Genomic DNA, 23,668 nt, shown 5'->3' with positions numbered 1-23,668 from the left:
CCATGAACCATCATTAAGGTGAGAATCATTTGTTATCATATAATTTCTCATCCTCACAGTGGCTCATAGTCCCCACAGTTGATACTAAATCTATCATGATGATGTATGATGGAATGATGTGAAATATTGATGAAAAAACAGTCTTTTTCATAAGCACTCCAAAGATTATCATTCTAAATTGCAGTGATCCTGTGCCTGACCAAAAATGTGACTAATAGTTTTCACCGACGAAAACTTTTCTTTTAACAAAATCCATCATGCATCTTTCCCTAGAGGGTGGCTGACTGGTTAAAATGGTTTTAGAGGATGGTTTATAGGCTATTTCCTGATAGGAATACATTTAACATGAAAAAGCCAAAGGAAATTTATTGGCTTCATAACGTTTACACCATAAAACTCCAATGTAAAATTCTAAGTACAATTTAAAGCCTCGAAGATAGTGTTAATGTCCAACGAACCAGACAGAATATCAAAAACATTATAGCTATACTGCACTTCCTAGCATTCTGGGAGGTTATCAGATACTATTCTTGAACGCTTAATAGTCTTCAAGCTGTAATTGCCTGGGATCATGGATGCATCTTCAAGCATCGCAATTATAAATTATACCAAATAACTTAGCTGAAACATGAACAGATATTGCACAAGCAAACTGGCTTTATGGGAGCCATTGTCAAATGTAAGAATCATATAGAAACAGTTTCTAAAGGACTCTCAAATTATAATATATAAATACAATTAACAGACCGAGCAACTGAACAAATAAGGGGCAACCTTAATCACACATGAGATCAAGCAAATTGCAAAAAAAAACGTACTCTCCCCCTGGCTTACAATATACACACTTTGTCAGGAGACAAACAAACACGTTTAGCTGTTCCCCAAGTTACAAGAACTTGATTAGTGCCCAGATCACCACAGCGAGGACAACAATTGCAATAACCATCATAAGCAAGCACATACATGAGCAACTGCTCTTTGCTTTCTTACTCAGCACAGCCAATCTACGTTGTACACGCTGTATGATTTAAGAAAAGTGAGTTTACACTATGCAGACACAATAATGATACAAAACTTGAAGATTATAGACTATTAAGTAAAAAAGAACTTTAATTTTTAATACAAATTTTGAAAATCAACCAAACCTGCAGTCGGAAGCCAGTTGCATCTACATCTTGATCTAAACTGTCCTGTTCAAGAATTAAGAGGTGGCATGAGAAATAAACAATACCACTCAACATTATAACCCTTAGTGAATATGTTCTATACATGCAAGTCAATCAAATCCACAAAATGAAATCAATTAAGTGCAAAAAGATCATACAAGAAGATGAGTCTGCAAGTCCAACTCTTCATTCACAGCCAATGCAATATGCTTCGTGCTTATTACAGTCTCCTCCAGTTTTTCAAGACCCTCATCTTGTTCTGCTCCAGATTCGTGTACGGTGTTAGGTGCATCACCAATATTAATGACAAAATACAAACAAAAGTTGTTAACACCTATACCCTTCATAATTTGTCGTTGCAGTCCAACAAGACCGTAATTGTCCAGTCCAGAGGTTCTATTTATTTCTGAAAGCTGTTTACTGTCTTGGCCAAGCAAATCATCCCTGCAAAACATAAACTCATAAGGAAAACCACAACCATCTGTGTTATATTCAACAATCACCATCATATTTAAATGCAAAGGTTTTCTATGCCACTTCATTAACCAACATTCTCAGTGAAACAACTACCCCACACGCAATAACAGTATGGTACATACTATATAGGTGAACTCATTCATAGTTTTCATTATTATAATATTGCAATCAGTAGTGTCCGCTAATATTTACTTTGATGTGTTCCTGCAGCAGAGTGATGGTTTGTTAAATGTCAAAGTGTCTCATCAAAGACAGCGGACTCCAATCAAAGGAGTTTCAGGAAACAGAAAAGAGAAATGAGTTGTAGAAGTAGGATAGTGATTTGCAAATATAAAAATGGTTAGGTCAAAGCAGTAGCTGATTTTGTTGGAGCATGAATGTGTAACTGTTTCAACATTTGTGATGTTGGAATTAGTGGAGTAGTACCATTCCACTAACATTTGTGATGTTGGAATTAGTGGAGTAGTACCATTCCAATAATCAAAAAGAATTACACATTTCAAACAAACTAATCATGGTTCATAAAGGACCATATATTCCCTGAGTTGTGACTACCAAAAAATATACTGTGTATCCATTACAAACTAAAGCAATTAATTTGAAGTAGTAACTCAACAACGTACTTAGTTTAGTTCATTCATCCTAGCTCTATGATGTGGAAATTAATTTATCACGTGTCACGCCATTCTTGTGGTGGAAAAGCATTGTGCTTCATTCAGGCTGTAGATACTTGTAGAAAATTCCCAGATTGTACTTCTCTACCAATGTCTGACGATTAGGTATGTGCATTAAAGAAGTTGTCTGGGCTTCACAACTGTTCATGTAAATGTAGTATTGTCAACGTTGCTGTCAATGTTTGTCAAGCTATTGATCAAATTGATTTGGATCAATCACAAATTATAACGAGTTTCATGTTCGTGAATTCAACTGAATAAATATTTTGCAGGACTATTAAGAACTAAAAATCTTGGTAATTATCAGTTTATATTACATGTGACCACACTATGGTTGTCATGGTCAAGACTCAATACTAATATACCAACTAATTAACAGTCATGTAGAAAGTATCTGTGCATTTTGTCTCCAGATAAATGAGAATAAATCTCATAATCACATCCTCTATCCAAGATTTTCCAAAACAAAATGCTACTACCTTTACCAAAGCATGGTCATGCTCTACAGTGTTCTTATTTAAGTAGTTGCAATTTTCAATTTAATTAGTAGTCAAGTTAATTGTACTTATGATTGTTATTTGAACAGCAGTTAACACTGACATCAATAAAGTCTGTGCTAACATCACTATTACAGACTGCCTCCTTATTCCTCCGTCCTTGACTTTCAAAAAGAGGGTTAGCTTGCTAATTGCTAGCCCCACCTCTTTATTGTCAGTTAAGAGAGCAAAAAGGAGATGTGGCCTGCCTGGCTAGCTAGCAGCAAGTGCATAGTTAGTCCATATTGAATGACAGTCTCATTGTCAATGTATATTTAATAAGGGTCATTTACGAGAACTTATAGTACTCTTAAATGTGAGTTTTAGGCTGGTGTAGCTCAGTTGACCTAGTTAGCAGCCTGCATCTTATAAGTGATATCATAATTGCCATGGCAGTCAAGACAGAAATCAATCATAATTCTATTCAAAATCTTAGAATTACACAGTAAATAGGATGCTGACGCCAGAATAAGGGAATAAAAAATGAAGCATGTTATTGATCTGGAACTCAATTGGTTTGACTCGACCAATTATACCATTGGTATGTCATATTTATTCACAAACATATATAAAGAACAAATTGAATATAAAGATGGTTGCAGAATTGAATTGTAAACGAACAGAGCAGATAGTGTAACTAAAATCCATTTATTTCTTTATAATTGTTGTAAACACAGAATCCATAGAGTGAAGTATATAATGCCATATCTTGGTAAAGCGTCTGGATAATGTCTTGGGCAAGTTTTTTGTGCTTATGATTTCTTACAATGCTGACTGTAATTAATCATAATATGCTTAATTCTAATATCAACAAAGGCTACTTTAGCATCACTAATCTATATATAGCTTCTAATCCCTCTGTCCTTATAACTTACTTGCCGGTCCATGGAGAAGAACAAACTGATCTTAGAAATGCATTTAACAAAAAAATTATTTTGGAACCCTCATATCAACTCTTAAATGTTAGAATTTAGTTTTATAGGCTAGCATTGTCTCGAGTGACTTTGTGATCAGCCTATCTCGTAAGCGACAAACAACATCATTGCCAGGGCAGCCATGTGAAAAATATGACAATATGCTCCTGCTTCTACTCAAATATTGAGAATTTTCTTAATAAATAGAACGTTCATGCCAGAATGATAAAAAATGAATCATGTCATTGATCTGGAACCTGATAAATTTGAGGGGATCAATTGTAGTGTTCACATGTTTTAGTGATGCACAAGCATATTACTAAAGAGGAATCAAAATATAAAGAAAACTGTAGAATTGGATTAAAAAGAACATAGTTAAGTATGTGACTGTAAACTTCTTGCCTTGTATTGTGAATGTGAACAGTAACACTAAGAATCAAGTACATAATGCTAAAACTTGCAAAAGAGCCTGCATAATGCCTTGGATGACCATCAAGACAGATAGGATGTATGTAAAAATCCTTGAATACAGAATCTAAGGTAGCATAGTGCCAGGCTGTTCTCTCCTCCAAGGTAGGGAGGGGCAATTTGTGGACACCTCTCTGTTCTTTGTACAAAATATGATATCTCATAGGAGCGGAAGGATGAACTTGTACCAAGAAACCAATAAGACACCAAAGAAGTGTCTTGGATAAAGTAGGAATTTGTGCTATCACTCCCTGGTGACAAAATCATTGACTTCTGAGGATGTTGAGTAATAAGAGGCAACCGAGGGATGATGCACCCTTAAAACCACAAATGGAGATGCAAAGGAAAACATTTTAAAACTAATAATTGTTATTGTGTTCAACAGAAAGATAACCTAACACAAATAGTAGGTTCAACATAATTTGGTCGTTATGGAGTGGACAACCAACTAGTGTAAGCATAGTTTACAGACCCTGACTTGGAGAGTACTTGGCAAGCCCAGAATTTTCAATGCAGCAAAATCTCAGAAAAACTCCTTACAAAGAACTAAAAGATCAAAATCTCTTACAGAAACATCTGTTTTGTAATTCAGTTACACAATGTATTAAATTAAAATCTGACATATTGAAAGAGAAAATGCACGGTTTTATAGCAAAAGCATGAGGAAAACACATTTTAACCACAGTTTTACCTGCATCAACATTTTTACCCATACTTTTTGTGTCTATAAATACGTGATTAAACTTGGAGTACTCACCCAGCAAAAAAACGAAGTACTCAGCAACTCGGGCAGTACTAGGAGAGTTTGCGAACTATGAGTGTAAGTGTCATCTAAACATCCAATTGCAATATATCATCAATCAATGCTAACAATAACCAACTTTTTCTGGGCTCATTGAATCTATCCTAGAGACTATCTCACATCATGCTAAAAACCTGTCAAAAAATAGACAACTTCAGATTGTCAAAAACTGAGTGATCAAATTCATGCGCTCAGATATTCGCAAGTTCAAAAGGGGAAAATATAAGCACCCTTTGTTTCATGGACTCCGTTTCAAACTCTTTATGCTATAGTCCACATTCATCCATTCATATTTATCAAATTTTTTTAAGTGTTTATAGGAGAAACAATAAAAATTCAAACTTCTAAAACTGTCCATATAAATGACCTGTGGGTTTCTTGTAGTTCATATGTTGGCAGGGGAAGAGATATTTTTGTCTCATCTTTGTTTTCTTATAGGGAAGCTACCCACTAGTGCAGTCTTTTATCTGCTATACATTTTAGTACTAAGATTAGCTTATGTCATTATGTGATGGTGGATGTGGCATGTGATGGAGCATCCCAAGCATTTCATTGCAAGGTTCTGCATATTTCAATATGATGGAATTATTCTGTTGCATTTTTGTTTAGTAATGAGTTGAAACTTTTTAATATTATACTTCCATCCTTTTTGGAAGGTACAAACTCTAAATATTTAAATACAATGCTCTTAACTAGTTGCATACTGAACTTTGTTCAGTAATCCCTAAGCCCAAGTCATTTGATTTTGGTTTCAGCGACAATGAGAAACAATCAGTAACTTTGGTTTCATATCTTACAATTAAATCAGTATCAAGGTTATTGACGATTTGATATAATTCAATTTTTTAGCTGGCACTGTATAAACAATACACCACATGCCTGTTGAGAAACAAACTTTAGAAATGAAGGAAGACGCTTCACAAAATTCTGGTAGGCTTTGACTAATTTGAAGGCAGATAATCTTGATCCTGAAAGGCTTCAAAAGGCAAGCAATTATTTCTGAGCAGCATTATTTCCCTCTTTGTAAAATTAAAAGCTCACAGAAAACAACAAAGAGATGGTTCTACAAGCATGGTCAACTTTAGAAACCCCAAAATTAGTGGGAATCAATATTTTCACATATCATAAGACTAAGAGTCTAAGATCCTATCCATGGCACATTAAGAAGCCAGAATTTGAGTCCCAGAAGCTGCCTGTTAACAAGGGCAATGGCTTCAGTGACCTTGTCAGACTAAACATCTCCTCCCTTCTGATGTTCCTTGTCTAAGTTTCAGAAATCAACAGCAAGCTCCCTCAGAGGATCATCTCTTGGCTGTTAATCTGTGCCCTGAACAGAACCACATAGCCTGTAAATGGTAGAAGAACCATAGTTTTTTTGACTTAGACTCACCACAACTCATCAAACCAAAAATATTGGACTTGGACTTGGACTCGCGAAAGGACTCGGCCAAATGAAAATACCTTAGTTTCACATAAAAACATAGTAACATGGAGACGCTCCCCCCCCCCCCCGCTTTTTGCCCCACGTCCCAAAGACTTGGACGCACCGAGGACTTTGGGACTCCGTCCCCCCGTCCCCAGCGGCACCACCAGATTCCGCCACCTCTGCCAAGGATGAGGGACGTCCCGATGTTGACTATTTGTTGATTTGACTATTTATGTTCAATGTTCAATGTTCCAATTCCATCCAATGTTCAAGTATTTACTCTTTTACTTCTTTACATCTTATATTGCAATACATCTTTTGATAACTAGCAATTTAATGTACCATATGTATATATATACACACCCCCTCCTATCCCCCGCCACCGTCCCCCCTCCATCCCCCCACCGTCCCCAAATTAAGGCACCTCTGTCCCCCCATCTCAGAAACTTGCCCCCCCGTTTCGCCATCCCCCTGTCCCCCAAGGTGGTGTAACTATGCAGAAAAACAAAAATAAATTAATGCATTTAAAGAACATAAGAGCCATAATTGATACATTACACATCATATGAATCTCAAACACTTACATATAATGTATAACAGCTACATAAGTTTACAAAAATTTACAAAATTAGATCATATAATGATATGTTCAAATGTGAAAAACAGCAAACTAAAGACTATATCCTCCTCTTCTCTCCTGAAATTACTCACTTTTTCACCCATTTAACTAGTAGGACTTGAGGTATTTAAATGAGTTGATTCTTCTTCAACATCAAAGTCCTTGTCTTCGTCATCCTCCATTTCATCGAGTCGCTCTAAAAACCATGTTTTGACCAAGCAAAAAGAACTCAAATGTCTCTAAAAGTGGAAAAAAAATCAAATTATAAGTTGTTGGGCATGTCCAGGTAGCAGCAAGAGTCCAACGCAAGGACTCGCATGAGTCCATGCCTTCAACTTGCAAGTCCTGGTGATGAACTCGACTCGCAAGTCCATGACGAGTCAAGTCGGATCACCATTGGACTCACAAGTCCTGCAAGTTTTTGGATTATGGGAACTAACATGTGCACAAGCTTGATATAGAAGGTTCCTCCAGGGTGATCTGTGGTGCAGAAACTATCTAACTGGACTAATGATCGACAATCATAGTTTGAAGTCTCAAATAATTTAATAACAATTTTCCTCCCAAAGGGTTCTTCCTATCATCCCTCGGATCTGAATATGACTAACAAGCCATTGTCCAGGTTGATCATTGAATTTTTTATTGTTTGGAGCACTGTTAGCATATGCAATGAGCACTCAGACTGGGCAAGTATTTGGGAGTAAAATCCAGAAATGAGTAATTCCTGCAGAAACTTGCCAATATCAAAATGTGGGAAAATCTCGGTAAAAAGAACCCAAAAACACTGCAAAAACTGGAAATTTCACTATCCACGTCATGTGTCCTAATTCTCATTGGTTAGGAAACATGACCACTGGAAAACATGCCCTAAACTGCAAAAATGTGCCCTTACAACACCCTACAAATATGTGCAACTGTTTTTTAAAGGGATTTAAGTACTTTTTCTAAATTGCTGAGTATACAAGAAAGCTTTTACCAAGTTAAAGAAAATTGGGGTCTTCAATGTCTTAGTCAAGTCCAAGCATGTAAACCATGCTTTGCAGCTTCTTCAAATTCAGAATGAGGCCTTAATTTTTATCCTACTTCCAGCCCTACAATAACAGAGATCTGGATTCATCTCACAGCATCCCTCCCATTCACTGATCCTTAATCTATTTCCAAATTATTGGCAGTAGTTTACACCAACTCCCATCTTAGTAAAACTTGGTACCTGGTTGCAAATGTGATACTACAAACTCCCTTTCAGATGTTTTAACAGTCATTTAGAAAGTCATCTTGGCGCCTTGTACCCTAAGAATTCCAACAACTCCCTTCTCTCTACTTCCGACAGGCCCCTTGATCTGTGATTTGTTGATCAGTAATAAAAATTTGAATGAACTTCTGGATCCCCTAAACTCTGTTTTTGTTTGGTTAGCCACAAACCATAAATTTTGATCCATTATAAATAAACTACAAAAATGAGGTTTTGTTAGTCCCTGCTGGTGTGTTTACAAAAGATATATTGAGACAACAGACTACTTGGTCCATATTTCACTTCCAAATTGGATTCCTCCAATTCCTTTATGGAAATGACACCAGGACCAAGAGCAATTAAGTATTACTCCAGCATTGGCCCATGCTGACCCGAACTTGTGCCTCAAGCTATGTTACCGGATTTGTTCCTAGCAGCTGCAATGTCAGGTCTGGTCCAGCAAAGAGTCTGAATTGGATCCATTCGCTCCAAAGTCTACTGCAGGGGTGTAAATTCAGCCCAAGGTCTGTCAGACGGACCCAGGCAGAATTTTGAAGAATTCATGGTTTCAAAACTGCTGCAAGACCCAGGCTGACTTTGGCCAAAAAAATCATTTTTTTACTTTTTGTCAATTTTTTTTGTCTAATATAGTCAATTCGACGCTCCAACCCTAAAATTGACCACTAAAAATGTCAAAGAGGTAAAACAAAAATCATTTGGGAATGAAAAAGAAAACTTCTTGCCTCCATAGCTGAACTTTTATGTTTGGTTGCCATTGCTAAAGGAGTATTGCAAGGAGATTGTTGCATGCTCTAAGCTTGTTTGCAAACTATCCCTACTTGGTTGCAAGTTTGGAGAACTCCTCAAAGACATTGAAGAAGAAGATTTCAACACAAGAGGTAAGTTTTTTTGTTGATTTTGTGTGTTTTTTAATTTTTATTTGCATTTTTTTTACAAAATTAAAATAACTCTCTAGTTTTATTTAATGGTTTCATTTTTAATTGTTGTTTTGTATATTGTTTATAGATTCATAGAATGGCAAGTGTTACTAGCACTGGGAGCTTGCAGTCCAAAACAGACCCAAGCTCTCCACTATGAAATTATGTGGAAATGGTTCAGAAAATGCCAAGTGAAGGAGGTTACGTTTGGGTTTGCACTTTGCAGCCACTGCAAAGAGAAATATAGTAACTCTTATTGAAGAGTGAAAGCAAATTTGTGGTTTATCACTCAAATAGGCATCAAGTTTTATCCTGGCAAGCCAAGAGTTGAAGGCAGCCTCCACCTAAAACCAATCTTGCAAACCATTTCATATTAAAATATATTGAAGAGCAAAAACAAGCAGACAAACCAGCTGGGAATCTAATTGTTTGCCCTTTCCAAAGGCCTAGAAGTTTTTTAAAAAGCACGAAAGGCCTCAAGCTCTATGGCTTCAGTTTCCAGTCAAGTGAACAACCCGCAGAGGGCCATTCAATCTTGTGTGTTTGTCAAGAACCATTGACGAATAAGAGAGCAAAGGGGCCCTTGGAAATGTCATTTCACAATAAGGCTAGAGACATTGTCAAGCAAAGCATTGTGAGGATGTATCTATGCAAATGGATTGGCATTTAATGTTGAGATAAATAAATGAGGATCCAAAGGGGACCAAGGACCTGGATTATGAGGTGTGTACCGCTTAATTTGACAAAGGTGAAATATGTACAGGCTTCCTTGAAGCGTGTTCAAGATTCATGGATCGAAAAGTAGGTGTGTCCATGGTATCTAATTGATGGAAAGATGCAAGAAATCACCTTTTGGTCAATGTTATTGCAATGCCTGGGACAGGTGCAATGTTTTTGAGACCAGTGGGTGTGAAGGGGAAGTGAAAGAAGATCTACTCATTGCAAACATTCTCATCCAAGCCATTGAGCAAGTTGGCCCTCAAAACAATGGTAAGATAATAATAGACACTGCCAAGAATTGCAGGGTTGTCGGGTTATTAGATGAGGAGTGCTTCAAATAAATTTTTTGAATACCTTGTATTGTCCACCCACACAACCTAATGCTGCAACAAATTGGCAAGAAAATTGGGTAGATCAAAAAAAATACAAAGGTGCCAAGGAGGTCCAAATGTCCATCAAAAACAACCATAGATCACAAGCCACATTTAGACAATGCTCGAGATTGAAGCTCTTCAAGGTAAGTTAAATTATTTTAAAATTTAAAAATGTTGTAGACTCTAGGTTAGTAAATTTCTATATTTTCGATTGTAATTTTGATTTTGATTTATTATTGTTTTGATTTTGAATTAGGTTGCACTAAGACTCATTTTGCCTCCAACATTATAGTTTTGAGGTGTCTTGTGAAGGTTAAAGAGGCATTGTCTAGAATGGTAATGACTATCAAATTGAAGTGCATGAAGGCAATCTAGTATTAATGATACTACATGACTCTTGGTGATCGTGCTGAGAACCTCATTAGATTCACTAAGCCTATATTGAGCATGATCCCACATGACTCTTGGTGGGATCGTGCTGAGAACCTCATTAGATTCACTAAGCCTATATTGAACATGATCCCACACATTGACTTGGATGGGCCTTGATTGAGTAAGGTATATAATGACATAGACTCCATGACTGAGGATATTTAAAAATTCATAAATGAGAAAGAGCAAGATCCTAAAGAAACACTCTTCAAGGATTTATAGAAAATCATGGAGAAATGGAAAAACCCACTGCCATCAAAGTTTTAGCTTTTATCACAAGTCTTAACTCTTAAGATTCTAATTTCTACATTCTTGTTGATGAATATTTAGTTTATAGTTAAAAAAATTATTCAAAACTCTTAACCCTCTGATTTAAAAATTGAAAATCTTGATTGGTTGCTAATTCACCATCATTCGAGAGGAACTCGAGCACATACTCCTTCATCCACTAAATAAAAGATAATAGACTACATTCTAAAAAGGTGGAAGACCTGGTCTATATGCATTCAAAATTGAGGCTCCTAACACACAAAGACAATACCTACAAAAAAGACAGGCAAGGCATTGGGATGTTGAACTGAAGTGTGTGGAGTTCGAAGATCCAATTGCCCACCTTGATGCAAATGCAGTTGATGATGATGATCATGAGCTACCTAGTGCTATTGAGGTTTCTTTGGAGACTGGCATTGCTAGTAGTAATGCTAGTGGCACTTTTTGTGCTTCTAATTTGCCATAGCCAGAGGATGATGGCATATTTACTGATTTTTTATCAGCGCCGCTGATTGTTAATGTTGACATTATTATTTCTTGAATTGAAACATTAATATGTGGTGTATTTTAGCATTTTGTTATGTCATTTCGACTAAAACATTAATATATATGGTAATATAATTTGCTATGTTGCTTTACCATTGGCATAGTGGTGTATGGACTTATTTTCTATTGCACACACATACGTATGTATGTATGTATGTATGTATGTATGTATGTGTGTATGTATATATGTATGTGTGTATATGTATATTTTTTTATGTATGAAATCAAAGTAAATTCAAAACAACCGCAAAAAAATTGAACAAATTTCGAGCATAAATTTGAATTGGCAACTTACGCCTCAAGGATCCCTTTGGCCTATTAAAAACTGAACGCCATGTAACAAACTATTCAAAGGGAGGGTTAGCTCTGCACAAAGGAAAAACTCTAAAGTCTTCTTGGCTATACTCTTAAAATTCGGTAGACAACTAAGGAGTAGGACAATATTCAAGAAAAATGGCTTGCCTTCAATACGCCAAGATCATGCTTTGACTCAACTTGAAAAGAACTTTAAATATAATGATAGAAATGATATATTGCAGAAGATATATCTCACATGACACAAGAGTTGTAAGTGGACCATTTACAATACTCTTTTAAGGAAGAAGCCACTCCTATAAACAATATCATACTTCACACATATATCCTACAATGATAATCATCCTCCTTTATACATACAAATCCTGGTATAATTAATTATATAAATGCCAACATCTACATCCACCTAAATACCTTATAATATCATTATCCCAAACTTTGATTGTAACCACTCCATAACACTATTAACATGTTGTGTTGGACTACTTTTTACCACTTTCAATTATTAACACGTGTTACACAACTTACTACTGAAAGGTGAAAAATGAAAAGAAAGCAATATAATTTTAATCAAATGATACGAAAAGTAAAACAAAAGAAAAGATAAAATTAGAATACGTGATAAATGAAGCATACAATATATTAAAAAAATTAAATGTAATTAAATTGTGTCATAAATGAAACATTTAATACACTCGGGTCTTATCAAACTCATCTCCAAAGATGGAGACAAGACTCTTATTATTAACTTTATGTCTCGTATAAGATCCTAGCTGAATTGTTGGCTCTGAGACTAGAAAACATTCTTCCTAAACTCATATGGTTCTTGCACTAATGAATGGTGCAATGACTATTGTGGAAATCAATGGTGTTAGATCTGGATCCTTTGCCTATTGTGGAAATCAATGGTTAGATCTGGATCCTTTGCCCTCTCCAAATTCATCGGGCAAGGACATCCCCTTGCCCCAGCTCTATTTGTCATTGTTGCAGGCTACATCTACATTCTCAGAGATGACTCTATCTCTCCTAGAGTCAAAAGGTATCTTGTGACCCAACATAGAGGTATTGTACAATATTCAGTTTGCAGATGGCATTGCTATTATTCTTGAGATGACAGAGGGAAATCTTAAGCATCTCATGGCTAAGTTGGACTTCTTTGTTCTGCCTAAGGTAGTAAGGTGTCCATAACTAAATCCATTTTGTTGGTTGGGAGGAGAATCCACTGATGTGGTGTAAGAACTTTGATCTTAACTGGGGAGGTCCAACCCCCCATGCTAGATACCTTGGCATCCCTTCCTCCATGAATCCTAATCTAAAAGCAATGTAGGAGTGGGTCAAGAGCAAAATTGAAGGGAATTGAATAAATGGAATAACGGATTCCTATCTTTAGCAGGGATAGTAAAGGTCTATAAGAAGATTTTGTCATCTTGCACAGTGTATTACTCGTCAAATTAATTATGTTCAGAAAATTATCAGACTTTATGTGGTCCAATGGTAAGGTTTGCAAGAAAGGGCATGCAATAAGATGGGATTGGTGTATTAGGAGTAAGGAACAAGGAGGATTGGTCTGAAAGATTTGAAATGGCAGAGAATTTCTCTACCAGTCAAATGGGTAGATAAAAGCCACACAGGGCAATGAACTTTTGAAGGTTCTGATTAGGAGTAATATTGGCAGAATTATACACACTCAAGCAAAGATTTTGAAAGGCTGCATCTGAATGATCTCCTCTCTGGAAAGTTGAGGCTGAGCGTCATGGGGTCCAATGTTCAGGCTATATGGAAGGCTTGGGAAAGAAATATTTGATTTTTGGAAATGGGATTTTTGTCCAAAATAATAATATATGTTGGGAGAAGTCTATGTGGTGAAATCTCAATAACGAAGACAAACCTCTTGCCATACTCCGAGGTTTCTCAGCAAGGAAGTGGGACTCTTTGAGCACTAGCTCCTTTAAGGATATTATCCAAAATAGGGAATTGATCAGTTAGCAGGATCTTGTAAATTTGACCTTCCCATCTCTCACTCGAGAACCTATGTTGTGTTGAAGGAAGGCTATCAATCTCTTAAACTACCCAGGACTTGTAGTGATACTGTTGATAGGACTTGCAGTGATATTGTTGATAGGTTGTCCTTGCTGGAGTGGTCTCATGGCACCCCCCTTTGTGACACCAAAGCTAGATTTATTTATAAACTTCTAGCTAGTACCAATGAGATTTTTGATCGCCTGAATTTTAAATGGAGTCTCAACATTGAGTATCCTAATTGGACCACATACCTGTTGAACTTGGGCAATCCCCTATTGAGCCCAAAATCATTTGTTTCATGTGGAGCCACCTCCTACATAGATTGCCAGTTAAGAAGCCCAATAGGGAACCTAATATCTGTTCATTTTGTTTTAGAAATGAATCCATCTCCCATGTTTTCTTCGAATGTGTATTTGCTAGGTACACTTGGGTTATATTTGGCCTCTCCTTGAATGGAAACTTTTCTCTGTTGGAAACTAGGAAGTTATATCTAGAAAATGCTTGGGAATTGATAAACATTGCAATATCTTGTGGTTTATTCTTTCTCTTCATATTCTCTGGCACATTGGAAGCTTAGAAATTATAATATTTTCTATGGTAGGGCTAGGATTCTTACTGAGTCTTTGCGGGGACTCATATCTGGCAACATTTCTATGCAAGTTACCGTGGTAATGAAAGTCAAAGAGCACAAACTCTTGAAGATGCTAAGGAATGTGGTGCAGTCCTAAATAGAAGTAATATCCCCAATGGATATTGGCCTATTTTTTCTCGATATTCAGAACATAAACATATGAAGATGCATTATAAACCAATATTGTAAACCAATCGATTCTCATAAAATACAGTAGACTATGATATTGCATTATACATCAGCAATACAATAACTAGCATTCAAAAATCCAATCTTAAACACAATTTTACAACCAGAATGGAATACTAAGAAAAGAACCAGTAAGCACATGTGAGAAACCTGATGTAATGTCTCCACAAACAATGGGTTTGGGTCCACTGTCTACCGGCATGAGGGTTTACGTCCTCAAGCTAAACGAAAGCTGAAGCTTTCCAAATAACTCTCTCCAGAGAGAAACTGAAATCTAAATCATAAACCAAGCATATCAAAATGAGCTTCTCCTCCTCCTTTAAAATACCCAACCTCTAACTCTTCATCTTATGTATTCTCGTCCATGTCCCTCGAGCCAACTCATCTCTTATTCACTCTCCTTTAATTAAAATTGACTTAATTATTCTGTATTAAAACCTCAATTAATTATTCTGTATTAAAACCTCAATGGTCATATATGGGATTGGCCTATCAATTTTTAATGTCCCAAAAAAAGCAGACATTACAGTCCTCCCCTCTCAAGATTGTTTGCCCGCCCTCAAACAATTGCAAGCATGCAACCATGATATCGGGGTCCGATATCAACATCATGAATAATGCTTTAACAACTTGTGTTGCTGTGTTATGAATGAAAGACTGAGATCTACAAAACCAGTCACCGTCTTCCTCTAATAACAACACATCAAGTGTGCTAATGCCAGGATCCCAAATCATCCCATGTGCATGTTCAACCAGAACAACCTGATGTGTGCTACCATCATATACAAGAAGATCCTCAATCCAACTGAGAATCTCACGCCAATTGAGATCACAAGCACCACTATGGTCAAATAATTGTGGGAACTCAACTGTGTGCCAACCAATTCCTGGAAATAGTACGAACCATGTGAATGTTCCTCCTGGATCCCACAAACAAAAGGGCCATCCACCTTCCCAACTATCTGTACTATCTTGCTGCTTTGTGCCCATAGTGGGTGGAGTACTCCAGCTACTCAAGTGCCAACCACAACACTGCCCCTCTCATTATATGCACTCTAGCTATACTGCTCGCCACATCTCTATCCAAGGCTGATTTGTAATCAGCATTATGTCCCTCTGTCAAGGCAGCAACCTCTTGGTTGCAACAATTATCAATCTGGAACTCCTGACCAAAATCAAAGAGTGTGCCATCACCGGACTCGAATAGCAGATTTTCCATTATCCAATCAGCATCTACTTCAAACAAAAGGTTGTCTGCAAGCTGAATGTGATCTGAAGTTTTGGTACTCGGTCTTTTGGGACAACTATCCAAATCATAAGTCTACAAAATGTTATCAAGTTTATTAATTACTTCTTGAAAAAACTCCTGCCTCTCTTTACTCTCATGCTCTCGAGATTGATTTGTGATCCTAACCTGATTTTTGCTTCCTGAAGAGTCGTTTGTGTATCATCCAATGTCTCATGAGCATACTTAAACTCCCTGTTGAGCTCCATAATCTCATTCTTTTCTTTACTCAACTAATCGACATGTATTCCAACAACCTTAAGAATATAAATCATGTCGAAAAGCAAACATAAATAGCTTGATTTCATAGATTCAAGGGTTGTTCCAACTACCTGCAAATCATCAACAAGCAAATCTCCTTTCACTCCCTTTTGAGCCTTCCTATGGATATCTTCAACCATCCGGTGAGTGCTTTCACAACGTACCAAAGATGCCACAACCATGTCTCCACAAACCTTTTGTTGGTTCTTTAAGGCATGCATCTCATTATTATCATGTTGATGCACCTCATCGTCTTGCAGTGTCATCTTGGATTGTTCCTCTAAATTTATATTATGTGTATAAGAAACACATGCTTCATCAGACCTCTCAAGAATATAATCATAAGCCTCAATTTCCTTGCTCCTTTGATCTGAATGCAAAGACAAAGCTACTGTTGTGACATCATTCTTATGCAAACATTCCTCATTCAAAGATTTCAACATGCTCTTACTTCGAGTAGAATCCACCTCATCAACATGTTTGTCAAGGCTAACCTCCAAATCACCAACGTAGTAACCTGTATGTTCCTTACCCGTATTCTTCCCATCATGGGTCTGAGTTACTTTAACTTCCTCCTCACTATTATAATTCCCATAAAGCCTCTTAGGAATCCCTTTAACCAGCAAACCCATGGAGATTAGCTCACTATCTGTCATGCGATCTTGAAATTTGTTGATTCTATGCTTAATTACTTCCTCCACAAGCTTGAAGGCTACAGATGAGATCATCAACTTAGACGGGACTTTGAATATCTATGTTCCCCTCTCCAAAAGGCTAACAAGGTTGACTGCAACCTCTTGCAAATTTCAACATCTACTTCAAAAATTGATGATATAATAGTCTGCATGTGAGTCTTTACACTTCTTGAATGGTAGCTCCTAATTTCGAACAAGAAGCATTCTAACAAGAATTAAATCGTTGCATTCAAGGTCAATCATAATATAAAATAACCCTATCTCTGCCATAATATTCAAAATCTGAACCCTCTTGTCAAAAGCAAGGTCTTTGTCATCATGTAAACCCTCCAAGTTCTTCACTATCAGCTGCAAAACTTTCTTCAACACCACATCATTGTAGGTTGTTGTAGGAGATGTTATTCGCATAACCTACTTAAAAAAGGAGGCAACTACAAGCCTCACATCTTTATGTGGATGTTCCATAAACTTGGGTTAGACCAAGGTAACCATTGAAGATTGTATAGCCCAATTCACAAGCCTACAAGCTGCCTGCTCTACATTGGTCATGTTTCTATCTCTTCCAATTTGGAGAGAATATCATTTGAGGATTCTCTATGTTCTAGTTGCAACCCTAGTACGTATAGCCAACCCAATTGTTTTTCTTTCTGCAAGTTTCTTCTCTGGTCACCATTAAAGGTGTTATTTAATTCTAAAGAAAACACTTGATTTTTCAGACTTCCCATGACCGCTTCAATTACGTGTGCTTTTGCTTGATTAAAGAATGTATTTCCCTCTGTAGTGACTGTTGAAGTTTGAGTGCCTGTGTTTAAATTTAGCTAACACTGTTTGCTTACTGTTGGTGTGTTTCAAATTGCCATGAGAGATCAATTATAAGTTTTTCCCTTGCGAAAGCAGATTACACAGGTATGCCCAAACAAGACAAATTACATGGACAGTAATGAGTTTGCTTTTAATTTCAACAAGGTAAGCTGCAAGGCAGCTCACAGTTAATATTTCTCACATCTTTTCAAAAGTATACTAGTGACCTACACAACAGTTATCCATTCTCCTCCTGACTCACGCTATTAGCAATAGTAATCTAGGTGATGCAAGTCCCCTTAACTTTTAGTGGTTACACACCTTTCAGTTGCTGATTTGGTTCAAAACCACTGTTCACCAAAATGGATTATCTGGTTAATTCTGAGAATGCTCCAGATCTGCTAGTATTTCTTCCAACAGCAATTATACGCCCAATTATTAAGTTCAAACAACAATCTGCCAATTTTTTATTTTTTTTCCTTCCCTGCACCAGTGTTGTCTTAGTATATAATTTTGCAAATGATACGATCCAAACTCTCCTTACAGACAATATCTAGAACCAAGTCCTTGTCATAAATAATGTTTTCTGTGGTTGTTATTGATTATAATAACCTGATTCTCTAGCTGCTGTAGATAGTTTTTTGTTCTCAGTTTCTTTGATAACTTTGTCCTCACAGCCCTCAAGATACCTTCTACAAGATCTGACACCACTCTGTTCTTCTCTATTGAGTATTCACTTCATTATGAGAATATACCTGATATTTCCGTGAGTGTGTTGGCTGTTTACAAAACCGTGGTTTAAGTCGATTGAATGTCCTCAAGTTCCTGTCTACCGGCAATGATCAGACCACTAGAACAAGGTACGACCTGCTCCTCAGCGGACGTGTCTCCTTCCGTCCTGTGGTTGAGTTCAACTACACTCCCGCATCTGCTACTGGTACCACCCGCAGCCCTATATGATACTTATGTCATGCCCAAGCTTCTCTTGTGATAACCGAACACCTTTGTAGCTATCTGCAGTTCAGGAAAATGGACACCAAATCCCACTGACCCCACATTATTGGCTGGTACAGCCACGTCCAATGCCTAGGCCGCCAATAAACTTCCTGCTATACTGTTATTTGAAACAACTTCTATCTACACCTTGCAGATGGATTCAATCGAGTATTGTGCTAACTGAAATTAAACTGGGACCAATAGCAATTGTACTATATTTCTGTTTACTCCCCAAACATAAACATTCACTCAGTCCCCTCACACTTCTTTATTCACCTGATGAATGCATCGTCTTCATCCAATCTCTCTGAGAATCTACTCAATGCATACCAGTGACACAGTTGTTACAAATTCAGAGGCGTTAATACACATTATTTGCTAAGGCTGGGCATACTAGCTATTTCTACAGCCTGACACCTAAACAGGCATTTTAGTATGACTTAGGCCCGACACCTGTCTACTTGTTTCGAATCGATAACTGAACCTGGTGAGTAGCGTCTTTTGCCAGGAACCAACATACTGAGTCGGACCCCCACAATTTACCATCTCTCGAACACCTCGACGTTTAACCTCAATACTTTAGTTGTTGTTTCTTTACCTCGAGCAACCCTGTTTGAATATCCTTGGGAAGAAGTACTGTGCATTCGTTGTGAGACTAACCTCCTCTGATGGGTCGCCATTCTTCACTCGTGTCTGGTCTCAGCAGTCTTTGATCTCACAACCAAATAGTCGAAGCTACCTATGGTTAACACTGTTGACCCCTCACAATGCTTCATATCTCTCACCCCGGGCATCTCACAATAATTCTGATACTTCAGACGGATATGTTCCTCCTGTCAATGGCTTCTATGGCACGAAATATATCATTCGATGGAGTTGATTCATTACCACTAGACATTTTTGGCTATAATATTAAGTATTGAACTGTTTGCCCCTTATACAAGAACTTTTACGGTATTGTCCGGACATCGCACTATTACTGACATCCCTTTGCATACACTATCAAACTCATGCAACCCCAATACATTGATCACTATATACCCTGATGTTCTCTCAATGAGAGTATATCCATAAACAACTGTTGCTGCAGCCAGAGCCTGTTCATCTGGAGACTTTCCCTGATAATCAATTAATCTTGAATCTTCATAAAATGAATTTACAGCATTAAATTCATGGTTTCCAGTGGATGGCGTTTCTATTATAGTAGGGACTACTGTATTACAAGCTGCCAAAGTAAGGAAGTATTCGTATGCAACTTTTCTCTCTTGCAATGATAGACTTTTACTGAGTAACTGAACAAGCTCAACATCCACCTTGACCTTAATCTTTGGTTTCAAAACCTGCCTATCCAGTATTTTTGTAATCTTCTACAAATTTAACTCACAGTAGAATATAATTTCCTCTAGTTCTTCTAATAATTCACCAGCAAAGATTGAGCTCTTCTGCCTCAAGAAACCTCAAAATCCTGTTGTTTTCAGAACAACAAAAAAAAAATTCTCGTTTGTCCAGATTTGATAAAATCAATAACCTCACAGGATGGCAAGATGCACAACTCTGAAACCACTGTAATATCCCCAATGGATATTGGCCTGATTTTATCTCAATATAATTTTCAAAACATAAACATATGAAGATGCAATATAAACCAACATTGTAAACTAGAATATTCTCATAAAATACCGTAGAATATGTTATTGCATTATACATCAGCAATACAATAACTAGTATTCAAAAATCCAATCTTAAACACAGTTTTACAGCCAGATTGGAATACTAAGAAAAGAACCTATAAGCACATGTGAGACCCCTGATGTGACATCTCCACGGACAATGGGTTTGCGTCCACTGTCTACCAGCATGAGGGTTTACATCCTCAAGCTGGATGAAAGCGGAAGCTGTCCAAATAACTCTCTCTAAAGAGAAACTCAAATCTGAATCATAAACCAAGCATATCCAAATGAGCTTCTCCTCCCTTAAAAGACCTAGCCTGTGAATCTTCAGCTTCTGTATTCTCGTCCCTGTCCCTCAAGCGAACTCATCTCTTATTCACTCTCCTTCAATTAAACTTGACTTAATAATTCTGTATTAAGTCTTCAAAGGTCATATATGGGATTGGCCTATCAATTTTTGATGTCCCAGAAAAAGGGGACATTACAATAGAGAGAAGATTGCCTATGAGTTTAATACTAAATCTAATGAAGAGTTTGACTATGACTTCAACTTTGCCCAGCTGTTGCAGCGAATCAGAGATAGGAAGAAGAAACAGAATCAGAATGTTCAACCATGGGCAGCAGTAGCTCCATCTGATTGTGTGCCCGTCACCCATGAGTCTGTTCCAGTGGATGTTGTTCTGATAACTCTCCCAGCCAGCACCTCATGTTGTTCCAGTGGTTGCTCCTCAGCCAGTACTACCTGCTCCAGCCAACAGTGCACCTGCAGCACCTCCTCTTCCTTGGGAGGCTTGAATGTTTAATCTTTAAAACATAATTATTACACAAGATGGAAAGAGACTGAAATGGGCAGATAGGCCTATGTCCTGGACTGAATGGTTTTAAAATTTGTTTTTGCTTTCAAAATTTTGTATGTATGTGCCCCAAGGTGTATTTTGCAATTGTACAGTAAAAGCAGCTTTTTGTATATGCTTCGATTCCTGAAACTTTCAAACGGTAACTGGTTTGAAATAATCTTGTTAGAGAGAGGGGAGGAGAGGCATGGAGTTAAAGATATGGGGGGAAAGTGAGAAAGAAGGTGACAGATATGATTAACAGAGAGAAAGATTTAGAGAGAGGAATTGAAATAGAGATAGGGAGGGAGAAACGTGGAATGCATGTGTACGTGACTTAGAAAAAGATGAAATGTATAGATACAAAAAGAGAGTGATGGGGAAAGAGGGAAAGATAAGGATAGAAAGAGGTAGAGACAAGGATAGAAAGGTGAGTGCAGTGTTGTAAATACGAAATATAGCAGGGTGCAAGAGAAAAAAGGGTGGGAGATAGATAAAAAGATTAAAATGTAGGAAGTGTTATCTAAAAAGAAGAAGAAAGGATAGAGAAATGAAAGATGAATGGAGAGGAGTGCGAGAGAGAGAGAGAGAGAGAGAGGAATGGGAAGCAAGTATTTATGTGAATGAGAGAGATAAGAGATTGAGATAGGCAGAGAAAGATAAAGATGTGTGTTTGGGAGAGATATGAAGATAGCTACAGAAGGTGTGTATGTGTGTAAACAGATGCAAAGGAGGACAGGGAGAGAAATAGAGAGAGGATAGAAATGTAGATAGATAAGAGAGGGAGCTATAGGGAGAGAGTGAGAGACAAATATAGTTGGGGAAGAGAGAAAGAGAAATAGAGAGAACAATCAATTGATATGCTACACTAAGCATAAACCCACAAGGACGCAATCTATCCTTAAATTATTGGCATGAAATGAGTAATCAAAAGTTAGATTCTCCCTCTCCTTAAATTATTGGCATCAAATGAGTAATCAAAAGTTGATTTCTCCCTCTCTCTCAAACGTTTAATTTAGGTTATAAGATAGAATTTATTCTATTAGATAAATTAAACAAAAATTCAAATATAATTAGAATAAAATTTTATGAAAGACAAAATATTATAAATAATAAATTATAACTCCAATATCTTTTACCAGTTATTTGTAATTTCATAGACCAGTTATTTGTAATTTCATAGACGTAATAATTGGCATTAAATTTTAACTCAATAAAAAATAGTCCTCAAAATAAGAAGAATAAAAATAAATCAAAAACAAAATAGAATGTCCTAATAAAAAAATATAGCAATAATATTCTTATCGAAACAAGATAATATAAAAGATAGATTTTGAACTCAAACAATAAATTTAACATGATAATTGATTATAAATTAAATTAATTATAATAACTTTAAATTATTATTTGTTTTTTCATAAAAAGACAAATCACTACAATAAATTGTAAATCCAATGAAAAAGTAAATCCTTAAAGAAAGAAAAATTAGAATGAAGTATTCTCAAAAAAAAAATTAAATACATTCTTATCAAAAGAAGGAAATAATAAGCAATAGATTTTTCTTTTTCTACATATTTTTTGTTTTTTATGATTTTTTTTTAAATTAATATAGATAATATAGTTAAGATTAATTCTACAGTATTTGCATCCTTCTGCTGAATTCTAAACATTGATTTCAAAAAGTGGGTTATTCACTTCATGTAGAAAATGCCTTCGGCATAGAAACTAGCGGGTGTGTTGTTTGATAAACTACTATGATTTTATATACTTGTAACCCTGGATCTAATTTTGCATTGTGGAAATTCTATTGTGTGATTGATCAAGCTTCAGAAGTGGATGTTGGTTAAGAGGCATGCAGAGCATGTCGAACAACAATACATCACATATCTTGAAACTCCTCGCCTTGACAGGTACTGAATCACTAATATTATTTCCTCTTGGAGTGTGGCCATAACCTAATAAGCTTTGCATCTGGTCAAGAGAATGGAGCAGCCAATTCCAACAGAGGAACAAATACATTTTCTTTATCTTTTTTAAATAAATTCAAATAAATATTTGCATTGTTCAATGAATAATTCGAAATTGTCACTTGGTAGTTATCAGTTACCTGCATTTGATATAGCTATTACGATTTATTCTTTATGTGTTTTAAAATAATCATAAACTTCAACCAGTCACATTTTGAATCATAACCAGAAATAATTTTAATAATTTGTTATCATGATTGAACAGTTATAGCAATAGTATAATGTTGTGTAATTATAGACAAAAATAACATACCAAATCAGTTAACAATCCATTCAAAACCCTCCATTAACAGCAGCTCTACTACGATCCTGACCCTAATTATATGATAAGATATGTAGACAGTTAACTC

At 36.5% G+C, this 23,668-nt stretch overlaps 1 protein-coding gene across 1 annotated transcript in view; it reads right to left on the bottom strand.

Moving 5' to 3' along the window:
- Positions 1–339: 339 nt before the first annotated feature.
- The window catches only part of SYP52 (syntaxin of plants 52), a 34,919-nt gene continuing 11,590 nt past the window's right edge, over positions 340–23,668 (bottom strand). The window contains exons 3-6 of the mRNA XM_089821000.1: positions 1,507–1,610; positions 1,325–1,425; positions 1,146–1,190; positions 340–1,018 (exon numbers count right to left, since the gene is read on the bottom strand). Coding sequence (XP_089677126.1) covers positions 887–1,018; positions 1,146–1,190; positions 1,325–1,425; positions 1,507–1,610 — 382 coding nt within the window. The 3' untranslated portion in view covers positions 340–886. The remainder of the gene's footprint in view (positions 1,019–1,145; positions 1,191–1,324; positions 1,426–1,506; positions 1,611–23,668) is intronic.

This window comes from Cupressus sempervirens, chromosome 3, assembly GCF_028749045.1.
Source record: "Cupressus sempervirens isolate cs-2001-9-10 chromosome 3, ASM2874904v1, whole genome shotgun sequence".
NCBI classification, from domain to species: Eukaryota; Viridiplantae; Streptophyta; class Pinopsida; order Cupressales; family Cupressaceae; genus Cupressus; species Cupressus sempervirens.
This window is presented reverse-complemented; position numbering and strand designations above follow the sequence as displayed.